Here is a 13396-nt window from a genome sequence, read left to right as displayed (position 1 = left end):
AAACAGGCTGTCAGCTTCTGAAATGGTGTTTCAGCTTGTTAGCTTCCTATAAATGATATCGAGATACTGTACAGGGATCTTACAATCAAGACTAGGGTCACAAATGCTTCAAACATCATGTTCCTTTCATCTTTTCATTATTTTAAGGCTGTCTTTCAAAATAATAATGTGGTAGAATCTAGAAATTCCACTGAAGTTTTTACCTTCATTTCTCCAGTTCTCTATAAGACTGTATTGTCAAGTTAAAATGTCCTTGGTATTTCTGATCCAGTTTGGATTCTTCTTAGTCATTAACGTTGATTAACATTTACTTCCATCATAGGAAGTGATATTCTTAACTAAATAAAGGATTGAGGGGAGAGGTTTATTAAAAGGTTTGAAGTTAATTGCACAAACCACAGTATGTCTCTACAGATCTTCCATGTCAGAAGAGATTTTGGGGAGGTTATGTTTATATGAATATGTATAAAGATAAAATACTGTTCAATTAAATACTCTCCCTCTATTTGGTCGTTGGCCGAAAGTGAAGTTTTTTTCAAGGAAAAAAAATCATATCTGAGAAGCATGTTTAGCAAAACAAAACTATTAGAGAAATAAAAATTAACTCTTCCCTAAAAGGGAGTTATACAAACTGCCACTGACATGGAGGTAATGAGATTATTGTACAGGAGGATTCTATCAAGTCATCTCTTTGAGAAAAGATCTTAACTGCCAAAACAACCATGTCCTCCAACCTAGACCAACGTTATCTGATCCATCTGAGTCACTCCTGATTATAGACACTTGCAGGGAAGGGAAATAGCTGCTCCTACAGTGTGGTTATTCTTCAGGACAATCAGAACTTGTGTAAATAGTAAGATTTACTTGAAATCACTTGGGATTTGCTTCAAATAGATGTTCCACTTTCTTATGAGCAGAACATCTATATGAGTAACTTGTCTCTGCTGCTTACTATGCAAACATCCATAAAACTATTGTGATCCACTTTAATGTTATTTCCCAAACTATAAGCAGAGGTGACGTACAAATGGCTGAAAGTGAGTATGTAAATAAACAAGCCACTTTTGAGAACTTGTTCTTGGGAGGTGTTATCAATAATCAACACATAAATATTACATAGAGCAATCAACCAACAGAATAGTTTGCCTTCAGAAGTCATGGGAGCTTCATCACTGGAAGCTTTCAAGAAAAGACTGACTGCCATCTGTCAGAAATGGTGTAGGGTCTCCGGCTTGGGTGGGAGGTTGGACTAGGTGACCTACAAGGTCCCTTCCAACTCTGTTAATCTGTTAAAATAATCCCAAAATCAGCAATATCAAATGCTTTTAAAGTCCAGTCTTTCATTCATGAACTTGAAGCACCATCTATACTGCACCATCTATACTGCTCTCTTCTCTGTCTTTTTCTCTAAAGAACACTGTAAAATAGGTTAGAGTGAGAAAGTGATTGGTCCAAAGTCATCGAAGTTTTTAAGGCTGAAAGTAGACAGGACTCTGGTACTCCTCACCCCCAGACCAACATTTTAACCACTACTTCAGACTAGCTTTCAAATATGATGGCTTAGAAATAAACTTCGCTGATTTTATCTTCATGTAATTGGTTAACAAATTCATTAGAGTCAGCTTCTTCACCAAGAACAATTGTAATTCTTCAGTTAAGATGCCAACAGTCTTAAAAATAGTTGTTCCTGAAACAAAGCATAAGAAAAGAACTTTAGTTAGTTAGTACATTCAAAAAACATATTCTTGCTTCCAAATTCATTCTGTATTGCAAATAAAGGGGTGAGTCCCCAGTATAACTAAATCTGTGGTCAATATTGTAGATGATTGAAAGTCTGGATAATGAGCAGATATTTGCAGGCTAGGAATTCTTGAATTCTTTTTTTTTATTGATACTGGGATTTTTTTTTAGGAACAACGAAGTCAGAAGATCGAGCAACTCTGTTGAAGAAATTCAATGAGCCCAATTCCCAATACTTTATTTTTCTGCTGAGCACAAGAGCAGGAGGTCTGGGTTTGAACCTTCAGGCAGCTGATACTGTTATAATTTTTGACAGTGATTGGAATCCTCACCAGGTAATTTACAATTCATTGTTCTGTGTTGTTTTTGTAATAAAACAAAGCTTTCTGTGAACAGTTATGTATTAGAGTACATTAGAGATGCTGTGTCATTTCCTACCAAACTTATTCTGGATTCATCCGCTTTGTTTTCTTTTTCCAACCACTATCAAGTTTGCAGCGGGTTGTGAAAGAAAAGTTGCTATGATTCCCACCATTTAGGATACAGCATTTGTAGGGGCTCCATGCTAAAAGCCTTCTCAGTGATGGCTTTTCTCCTCTGGAACAGCCTATACTCAAATAGATGGACCACTCCCACCATATTACATTTTTGAAAAGCTGCAGAAGACTGAATATTGGTTATTTAAACTATAGGTAGTGCCCAATTTAAGACAATTTTGTAGTTATGACTGAATTCGGACCGTCCCAGTCCATCTACAGTCACATGATCGCAATCTGGGTGCTTGGCAACCAGCTCACATGATTGGTTGCAATGCCCTGTGATCTTGTGTCCGTCATTTCCCTGCCAGCTTCTCCAAAAGTCAACTCTTGCTGTGGCTCCCTCACATCCTTGCCTCTCACGCAGCTTCCTGTAAGCTGCCTTACTTGATTATGGGAATCTGGAAAGAAGCTGTCTCAGCAAACTCTGGGATTTGCTTAGTGGCTGCCACCCATGATAAATAGATTTAATAAATAAATAACTGGGATTGCAGGCATTGATGTTCACTAAGCAATGCAGGCATGTTTTACTATTGCATCGCTTAGTGAGGGAAAATCCTATCCTAATCACCATCATAAGTCAAAGACTATCACTAATGCCATTTGTTAGACATAAATATAATCGTTTTTATTGAAATACCTAAAAGTGCTATGCAAATCACAATATTAATATAAACTGTTGTGCAAAGTTTAAACAAGCATATATATAATGGATTTAAATTAGTGAGAAAGAATGAGCTAAATACTTACATTTTTATTAATGATATATTCAACATCAAATTTTCTCAAACGTGGGAAAGCAGAACATTTTGATGGCAAGGAAATGGAAGTTACAAAGAAGAGGTCAAGAAGAGGCAACTGGACTTTCTGTTTTTTTCTTTGAAGATGTTTTGCTTCTCATCCAAGAAGCTTCTTTGGCTGAAGAGATGAAAAAGCTTCTTGGGTGAGAAGCAAAACATCTTTAAAAAAAAAAAAACAGAAAGTCCAATTGCCTCTTGAAAAAGCACTTTTGCGACAACCATGACCTGGATGACTGAGAATCTCCACAGACATTTATGAAGGATCTGATAAATTCAGGATCTGAATTAACATTACATTTTAAGTTCTTACAGTGACCATGGATTAGGATGCTCCATTGGCAAACTATATTATGTTGCTGATAGTTGAGTATTAAAGCCAAACTCCAGAGAAAGCTTGTTTTTATATATATATATATATATTTATACGCTTATTTATATATATAAATATATATATATTTAAATTTAAATACCATAAACAATAGTTGAGGTATCTTTTTTTTGAGGTGAATAATACAACATAGGTGAGCTCTAAAATACATCAGTCATCAATCTGATATATTAACCATAAATTAATTCTAATTAAAATTGAAGAACAAGTGGAAACCAGTTATGATAGAAGAACATTCAAGTAACTGTATCACAATATGTGTGTGATTTATGCTGGCAGTTGGGAGATGTTGGTATAACAAGGCACTCATCTTCCTTTATATCATTGTATTATGGATCCAGGAATTCATTAATTGGAACTTTGAAGAGCTTAATGTATAAGAAGGTCTAAATTTAGGAATATTGATTATAATCTATAGTGCTTTTCTGAAGGTAAAATGTTGATGATGATGTTTTGCTTTGTCAGTTACTCCAATATTATAAGTGTACCAAACATATGTTCTACAGGACTTGCAGGCGCAAGACAGAGCTCATCGAATTGGGCAACAGAATGAAGTTCGAGTCTTACGATTGTGCACAGTGAACAGTGTTGAGGAGAAAATCTTGGCAGCTGCAAAATATAAACTGAATGTGGATCAGAAGGTCATTCAGGCTGGCATGTTTGATCAAAAATCTTCAAGTCATGAACGAAGAGCTTTTCTCCAAGCCATATTGGAGCATGAAGAAGAAAATGAGGTATTCTACAAAAATCTCTGTTAAAAATAGATGTGCATTGCATTCTTACTCCTCTCAATTCCAGTATCCCTACACTTATTCATTTAGTTCCTGATTCATGCTCTAGTGCAGGGGTGTCAAACTCATGGCCTGCGGGCCGAATGTGTCACACACTGGCCATGCCCGGTTTAGCGAAGGAGAAAAAAAATGCTGCACGTCACATGACAATGCCGTGACGGCGTGAGTTTGACACCCCGCTCTAGTTCATAAGAGAACACTGAATCATGCCCTGACCATCAATCTTAGCCAGAGCTGAAGAAGCACCAGAAGTGGAAAAGTGAGGCTTTACCAACAGAAACAGAAGGGGTAGACTCTGAACTGGCAGAACCCCCAGACCCCTATAAACCCAGAAGTGGCTGTTGCTCTGCTAGCTACTGTCAGGAGTGGAAGGAAATCTGAGGTTTGTTAAGTGATGCAGCAGCTCTTAAGCCATATGACTAATCCAAGCTTGTAGAAAGAGTTGTGTCCCAGGTCCTCCCCCATAGCCCTGCAACATCCCCATGCTCCTTAGGTGGTTCTCTGGCCACTTCCCACATACTGGCCCGTGTATTTTGGAGTTACCCCAGCAGTCCCATGGCATTGCCCTTTATGACAACAGGTAGTCCTCAACTTACGACAGTTCATTTAGTGACTGAAGTTACAGCAGCACTGAAAAAAGTGACTTATGACCATTTTTCATACTTACGACCAGGGATGGGATTCTACCAGTTCACACCTATTCTCTAGAACCGGTTGTTAACATTCTAAGCAGTTTGGAGAACCGGTTGTTAGAAGAAATTACTGGCCTAATCCTGTAAGGAAGGCAGGAAGGAAACATTCTGGTGTTGCTTACAGAAACTGCCTCTCCGTTAACCCTTATTACATTCTTGGCAGGACTAGACTTCCAGTCTCAGGAACTTCTCTGGAGTTTTTTTCCCCTCCTTTGCTGGTACTTTGCTTGTGTGGAGTGACCATTCAAAGTTACAATGGCACTGAAAAAAGGGACTTACGACCATTTTTCACACTTACGACTGTTGCAGCATCCCCACAGTCATGAGAGGCCAGGCGAGGAGATATGTGCCTTGATGTGGGTGATATTGAGTTGGCCACACCCAGCCAATAACAGGACCACCAAGCCATGTCCACCCAGTCACATGACCACCAAGCCACACCTACCACCTAAGCCACACCCACATAACCTGTTGTTAAAAAATTTGAATCCCATCCCTGCTTATGACCATGGCAGCATCCCCACAGTCACTTGATCAAAATTCAGATGCTTGACAACTGACTTTGCAACCTCCTGACAAGCAACATCAGTGGGGAAGCCAGTGATTCACCTTACAACTGTGGCAGGAAAGGTCATACAATGGGGCAAAATTCCCTTAAGAACTCTTTCACTTAGCAACGAACGTGTTGAGTTCCATTGTGGTCGTAAGTCGAGGACTACCTGTACATCACTGAGCGAGAGTTGTCCCAGTCCCAATTGCCATTGTAACTTGAGGGCTATCCGTATATGCACATACTTATATTTTCTAATATAATTGACTCTTATGTCTAATGTTTTTTTCTAATAGAGGGTCAATTTGGTGTAATGGTTAAGGCATAGGACTAGAAAGTGGGAGACTGTGAGTTCTAATCCCTTCTTAGGCACAAAACCAGCTTGATGACCTTGGGCCAGTCACTTTCTCTCAAACATAGGAAGGAGACAATGGCAAACCACTTTTGCAAACCCTGCCAAGAAAACTGCACAGGCTTGTCCAGTCAGCCTCTTTGAGAATCAGACATGATTGAACGAAAGAGAACAAAATTGTAAACATTTTTGTTTCCATCTTTAGGAAGAAGATGAAGTTCCTGATGATGAGACTCTGAATCAGATGATTGCACGGCGTGAAGAGGAATTTGACCTTTTCATGGTAGTGATGCATGTTTCTAATTGTGAATAGAAATTGTTGCCTTGTTAACCTTTATAGCTCACTTTTTAGCCTAGGGATGAAGTCATTAAGGTAGAAAATTGTGAAATCCCTAACACACAGGAATGTATGAAACAGAAGGACACTCTTAACAAATGGCATCTTTATCTCCTTTTGAAGATGTCCATTTCCATAATTAAACGTTATAACTGCTTCTCTATGTTAAATAATAAGCGTGGACGCCATTTCTAGCGTTTCAACATAGAATAGATTGGAACACCGTTTTAACTAGCAAAATTATTATTCATCCTTCTGTGAATTTTGGACCTATATATATTAACCAAGTTGAAAAGAAACAAATGAATAGATCATGCTATTTTTCAATATACAGTATATCAGTCAGGCTAAACTAAATTAATTATTTTTATGTATTTCTACAAAACCTGAGTGAAATACAACACTTATCTATTTATTGGATTAAAAAACACTAATCTCTCTATTAGATTAATAACTAGTCTTGCATTTCTCTATGTGTGCCACAAGAGGCTGCTATGATCCTTGCTGCTAATCCAACTGGTCCCTCTTCTTCACCTGTTCTGTTTGTTGGCTGCCTTTGAGTCTTTCTCATAGATCTTAGTGACAGATCTTGATCAGAATAAATGAAAGCAAGAGGGAGCAACAGTAGAGAAGCAATGAGACTTCTTTGAAGAATGTTTGTTTTCTATGTACTTTTTTCTTTACCAAATTTATACAGCACTATTAAAAACATGCAGATTAAAAGAACGTTCCAACATAACATTAGACCATAGAGAATAATAAAAAAAATATTTTTAAAAATGAAGGCTCTATCATGATTAGAGATCTAATGTTTATGGATTTTTTTTATTAGTTGTAAATACAGGAAATACTTTAAGACTGATAGATTAGTCAGAAGTCAAGAACATATTCAGTTTCTCTAAAGCCAATAAATTTTTAGGGTTAATTAAAGATAGGCGTGGGATCAGAGGTGGTATTCAGCAGATTCTGACTAGTTCTGGAGAACTGGTAGTGGAAATTTTGAGTAGTTCAGAGAACCGGCAAATGCCACCTCTGACTGGAGATTTTACAGTATCCTTCCCCTGCCACGCCCACCAAGCCACACCCACAGAACCGGTAGTAAAAAAAAATTGAATCCCACCATTGCGTGGGATGTATGTAGAATTCTGAATAGACTAATCATATCACAGACTGTAGCCGTACTGGGAGTTTTGGCCCATTTTCACATTAAGCTAGAGTCTTCTTTTTCTCAAAAATTATTGGAGATGTCCTCCTCTTTCATGTCCTACTGTGAACTCTTGTAATCAGACAACCCCTGACAACCCCTGCTCCCAAAGTCCCCTCTGTTTCCTTTTAAGAAGCCAATATTTTTATTTATTTGTTTGTTTGTTTATTAGATTTGTATTGCCGCCTATTCGCCATGGCAACTCAAGGCAGCTTACAACATATAAAACCACAATTTAAAACAATAAAACTCATAAAATCAAATAAATTAATATAGTAAAATCACCCCCCACCTTCCCCCTCCCCCAAGTGACAGCAGATTACGTGAGCCATTTAATGGGCTCCATCCCGCTCTGGGTTCCCCAGGCCTGCTGCCAGAACCAGGTCTTCAATGCCTTCCGGAAGAGAATCAGAGTGGGGGCTAGTCTAATCTCTGGGGGAATGTTCCAGAGCAGGGGTCGCCAACCTTTTGGACCTTAGGGACCACCAAACTCATAATTTTAAATCCCGTGGACCTGGGAAAATCCCCCAAAAAGTGTGCAAGAAAATTCCCCACCCAGTTTTCCTACTGATCAATCATTCTTTATTTGGGATCACAGGATGTCTCCAGCTCCGTTCTCAGGAGGAGGGGGGAGAGAGAGAGGGAGGGAGGGAGACTGACTGACTTTTGGCTTCATGCAAGGAAAGCAGCAAAAGTAGCAGAAGCTGCAGAAGTCTTTTTTCTCTCCCCCAAAGTCTGCCAGAAATGAGTCTTTGCTGGCGCAGCCTCTTGGAGCAGGATGCCTTGCAGGGTCCCAAAGACTCATTTCTGGCAAAGTTTGGGAGAGAGAAAGAAAGAATTTTGCTGCTTTCCTTGCGTGCACCCAAAAGCAGAAAAAGAAAAAAGCGGAAAGAAGCAGCCCAGTGGCCTGGCAAGTTCCTCTCCTCCGCCCTTTCCCCCTTCCCCTCACTACCCCATGTTCGCAATGCAAGAGACACAAGCCTTGTGTTTCCACGGGCCATGTGGGCAGCGCAGCCTTGTGTTCCCACGCAGCCTGGATTAATTGTTCCAGAGGGAGGGAGCCACCACAGAGAAGGGTCTCACCAGGTATACCCCACTGGTGTATCTACACCAGGAGTATTATGGTAGTAGGAACTGGATAAAATTTTAGAATAGTAATATTATCCCAGTGAGTTAGGAGTATATTGACCCATGCACATACATGGAACATGCATTTTAACATACATGGGTTAAAAAGTCTTATCTTTAATAGAAAAGATTAGTATGTGTAATATTATCATAGAGTGCTTTGGGTAAATATTTTTCATTAAAACAAAAGAGTCTCTCACCTTCATTATTAATGAAAATGTCAAGATTTAATTGACCAATATCTTAGGCTGGGTGATTGATATTGTAAACATTTCTTCAGGAATGGATGTGATTAAAACGTTTAAAACTAAGCTCATCATTTGTGGTATTGCTATAGAAATGTCAATAGAAGAATAACACTCTGTAGTTTTACTTATGTGTATCTCTTATGACAATGACGCTCATTAGGAGTTTGTGTGCAGTGTGGCCTCTGTACTGATTAAAAGGAATTGAAATCAAAATTCTTTGTAAAATCTGCTGTAGGAAATACACAAAGTCTTGAAAGTATAATTCCATTATCTGGGCTGAAATTCTGTGGCTATAGTTATTTCACAGTGGTTAGAATGGAATATATCTATATGGTTTTTCATATGGTGTTGGGGTAGTTACTATGTAACACTAATTTGTACATAGGCAGAAATGTGTGCACCCAAAACCCCTCTGCCTTGCACCTAACTTCAAGAACAGAATTTACTGTAGTTAAACTTTAATTTACTATTGTACGGAAACAGAAATTGTAGGAAATAAATCAGATTAAATAATTGTTGCTCTGAGATTTTGTGGTTAATAAGCTTATATTTCTTTTTTAAATGGTAATTCGCAATGTTCATTTATTGCCAAATTGAGCATCAGCTAAATTGATGAATCAGGAAAAGGAAGGCTGAGGAGTACAATTGGTGTCCTACTAAATTGTAGCCTAATTTACTTGGAAATCAAGTAATAGAACAGATTGCTGAAAAGCTCAGTGTTGTGACACCTGCATGATAGCAAAAGCTGTAGTAGTTCTTAGTTTTGATATTACTTTAAAAGAAGATTATTGTGGAAGAACTAATGCTTAAAACTTAATATATGCAAATAAGTGAAATTTGTTGTTGAAGGGTATTTGTACTTCTGCAAACTATTTCTCAGTCATCCTGATAATTCCCTCTTGTTTCTTGGTACTTGCAATTTGGCTAAGTTCCAATATTAGAACAGCTGATGTATATAGCTTACTATATTTAAGATATGCTTCTTAGAGTGGATGTTTAATTGCATTTCCTGTTCAACAGATATTTCTAGTTCGTGGTGGTGTTGCAGAATCCAGGTTGGCAGATAATTTTTATTGAGAAAATAGAAAGCCAGCGTTTATTTTGCCATCACCTTCCTTAAATATTACATTTATCACTTCTCTAGCGAATGGACCTGGATAGGCGCAGGGAGGATGCTCGAAACCCAAAACGCAAACCACGCTTGATGGAGGAAGACGATTTGCCATCTTGGATCATCAAAGATGATGCTGAAGTGGAAAGACTTACATGTGAAGAGGAGGAGGAAAAAATATTTGGGAGAGGGTCCCGTCAGCGTCGGGATGTGGACTACAGTGATGCTTTGACAGAGAAACAGTGGTTAAGGGTATGTAAAACTTATTCTTTTCAGTATTAATTATAAGATACAAAAATACAAGAATAAGAGCCTTGGTGGCACAGAACTGCAAACTACTACTGCCGACAGCCAGCTGCCTGCAATTTGGCAGATTGAATCCCACCAGACTCAAGGTTGACTCAGCCTTCCATCCTTCTGTGGTGGGTAAAATGAGGACCCAGATTGTTGGGGACCATATGCGCTTAGAGAGGGCTGTAAAGCTCTATAAAGTGATATATAAGTCTAAGTGCTATTGCTGTGCAACCTGGAGAATAAAGTGAAATTCCCCCTCTGAGGTGAACGAGTAATTTGGAGTACCTCCCTATCAGATACTACTAAAATTGTTGACCTTTGAGGTTTTGGATTTGGAATAGTAGACACTTGCTCGTCTGACTTTAAATTGAATGGAAGAACTTAAAATTGAGTGGTGTTGAAGAATTGTACAGGATGATTGAGAAGGAAACATTTGAGCCGGTGGAGTACGAGTTTACCTTTACTTCAACATACTCATTCTGTGAGGGACTTGGCCCCTTCAGTAATCTAAATGATGAATGGTGATTTAGGATTGGAAGAATGTTTTCCCATTTCTTTTGTTCAGCACTAGAATGTGGAGCACGAGAGTGACCAGAGGATGTAAATGTGCCTCACATCTTCTTTAGGCAGGGAGCGTCAGGCAGGTGTGTTTCCAAATGCAAATATTTTCATATTATTTCCCTTCCTTTATCTGTGTTTGTTTGTGTGCGTGTGTGTGTGTGTGTGTGGATGCAGATATAAAGAAACCTTTTGCTTGCCTTTGGATATGATCCATTTGCTGAGTATTGCTGATGGGAAGACAATTTAGTTAGCTGTAATACTTAGTCACGATTATGCTGATGAATAAATAGCTTGATTCAGGAAGAAGTTTCCTTACTAGAGTTCAGTAGTCTTGAAATAGTTCACATAGTTTCTCAGATGTGAACAAAAAGCTTTTAGGCAAAGATACAGAACAATATTTGTATTGTCTGCATTGCAAATGTTTCTGCTTCGATTATGTACCATATGTGTAATAAGTTACATTTCTTAAGTGGATGCAATTTCTTGTGATATAAAAAACATTATTACAATATCACTTATTGGAGAAATGAATAAATACAGATAGTCCTCAATTTATAACAGTTTAGTGACTGTTTGAAGTTAAAATGATGCTGAAAAAGTGTCATTTTTCACACTTATGACCACTGCAGGATTACTGTAGTCACATGATCAAAATTCAGATGCTTGGCAACTGACTCATATTTATGACAGTTGTAGTGTTCTGAGGTCAGGTTACCTTTTGTGACCTTTTGACAAGCAAACTCAATGGGGAAGCCAGACTCACTTAACAACCGTGTTAATAACTTGACAACTGCAGTGACTCATTTAACAACTGTGATGAGAAAAGTCATAAAATGTAGCAAAATTTCACAATGGCTGTCTCATGTAGCCACACAACCCCTTGGGCTTAATTTTGATCATAAATCAAGGACTATCTGTACATGCCTAGAAGTTGGAAAATGCATTCTTTCCGTATTTCCATTTTCTTAGCCCTACTAAGCAATCCTGAAATCCAAAAATATGACCATTTGCAATGAGCCATGAAGGTTTATGTCCTTGTCTCACCAGATGTTTTAATTTTTCTGAGAATCTTTGTTGTTTGGAATATGCCTAAATGCTCTTGCCTGTCAGTTGCATTTTGTAATGGAACATCTGGGACTTGCTTGCTTGGGGTCGATCAGGTACTTGATGTGGATTGTATGATTGATTTGGGCAGAATTTCAAACAAATTACAACCTTGTCTTAAAAAGTTGGTTTTATCAGAAGCTCAGTAAAAGATAAAGAAATGCTAGCTATTAAAATAAAATAGAACTTGGGATATATGTTTAGAAGCACAAAAAGCACTGCTTTTGTTTGCCTTATAAACAGAACTGACCTACATGGCAGCATTCCAGAAGTGGTGAATCCAAAATGATTTGAAAAATAGCTGCTTGCAAGCTCAGCTAATACTTCTGATTTCTCTCATCCCTTAGGCACATAGGAAGCTGCCTTTAAAACAAAATTGTGGTCTTTCTACTTCAGGGTTATCCCTCCCTTCTTTGCTGGACTATATATCACCATCCACTAAGATTTCTTGCAGTTTGTTTTGAAGAACTCAGTCTTTCTTGCCCTTACTCTGGAGAAATGAGGGATTGTACTTGAGAGATTTATGTGAAAAGTGTGTGCTTCGCCTCAGAACAACACAGTAAAACTCTTTTTAATGCTGTACATCACCCAGAGTCCTTCTGGAATTGGGCTGTTTTAGAAATTTGATATACAAGTAAACAGATGCAAAATTTCTTCACCTGATGATACCTGTATATGCTTGTGGAATCAAAACAACTTGAATATGTCTTATGATACATTAACTATGAGAAAGATAGCATGCTGCTGGTGCTAATAATAAATACTACAGGTGGATAAAAATGCCCAGTCCAATCTAAACATCTGGCTGACTGTGCGACCAACAATGCAAGAATCTGGATTATTATTATTGTTGTTGTTGTTGTTGTTGTTGTTGTTGTTGTTGTTGTTAGACAGTGTACACAGCAAATGAGATAACTATGCTGGGTTTCGTATCACTAATGACTAGTCGAACACTTCCCAAGCATTTAGGACTGTGTGATGTATCGGCGGATTATGTGAGCAGATCCCAGTAAGGTGGCCTTCTGCAGCTGACCAATGGTGATTTTGTCAGCCCCAATTGTTTTTAAGTGCTTGCCTAGATCTTTAGCCACAGCACCCAGTGTGCTGAGTACCACTGGAACCACCTGTACTGGTTTGGCATAACTGAGTCTCTGCAGTTCTATTTCCAAGTCTTGATATATGTGATTTTTTCAAGTTGTTTCTCGTTAATTCTGCTGTCACCAGGTATGGCAATGTCAACGATCCACATGATATCTTGGGTATTGTGTGTTCCAAAACTTTTGTCAGTCTGTATTCGGAAATCCCACAGTAATTTTGCATGCTCATTTTCGACCACTTTTTCAGGCTTACGATCCCACCAGTTCTTTGCTACAGGCAGATGGTAGTTGCCACACAAGTTCCAATGGACCATCTGAGCGACTGTGTTGTGACGTTGTCTCTAGTCAGTCTGAGCAATTGTCTTGCAACAGCTCAGTATGTGATTGATGGTTTTGTCTGCTTCTTTGCAGAGTCTGCATTTGGCGTCATCAGCAGATTTTTCTATTCTGGCTTTGATTGCAT

The 13396-nt window shown here is 38.4% G+C and overlaps 1 protein-coding gene across 4 annotated transcripts in view; it reads left to right on the top strand.

Annotated features, from left to right (window-relative positions):
• SMARCA2 (SWI/SNF related BAF chromatin remodeling complex subunit ATPase 2) overlaps positions 1–13396 on the top strand; it is a 110405-nt gene that overhangs the window by 75154 nt on the left and 21855 nt on the right. For all 4 annotated transcript variants that reach the window (XM_026703759.2, XM_026703757.2, XM_026703758.2 and 1 more), the window contains exons 25-28: positions 1912–2075; positions 3971–4198; positions 6055–6132; positions 9911–10129. In XM_026703759.2, the coding sequence (XP_026559544.1) occupies positions 1912–2075; positions 3971–4198; positions 6055–6132; positions 9911–10129 (689 nt within the window). The remainder of the gene's footprint in view (positions 1–1911; positions 2076–3970; positions 4199–6054; positions 6133–9910; positions 10130–13396) is intronic.

This window comes from Pseudonaja textilis, chromosome 2 (assembly GCF_049901715.1).
Source record: "Pseudonaja textilis isolate UNSWEBS1 chromosome 2, rPseTex1.2, whole genome shotgun sequence".
In the NCBI taxonomy this organism is placed as follows: Eukaryota; Metazoa; Chordata; class Lepidosauria; order Squamata; family Elapidae; genus Pseudonaja; species Pseudonaja textilis.
This window is presented reverse-complemented; position numbering and strand designations above follow the sequence as displayed.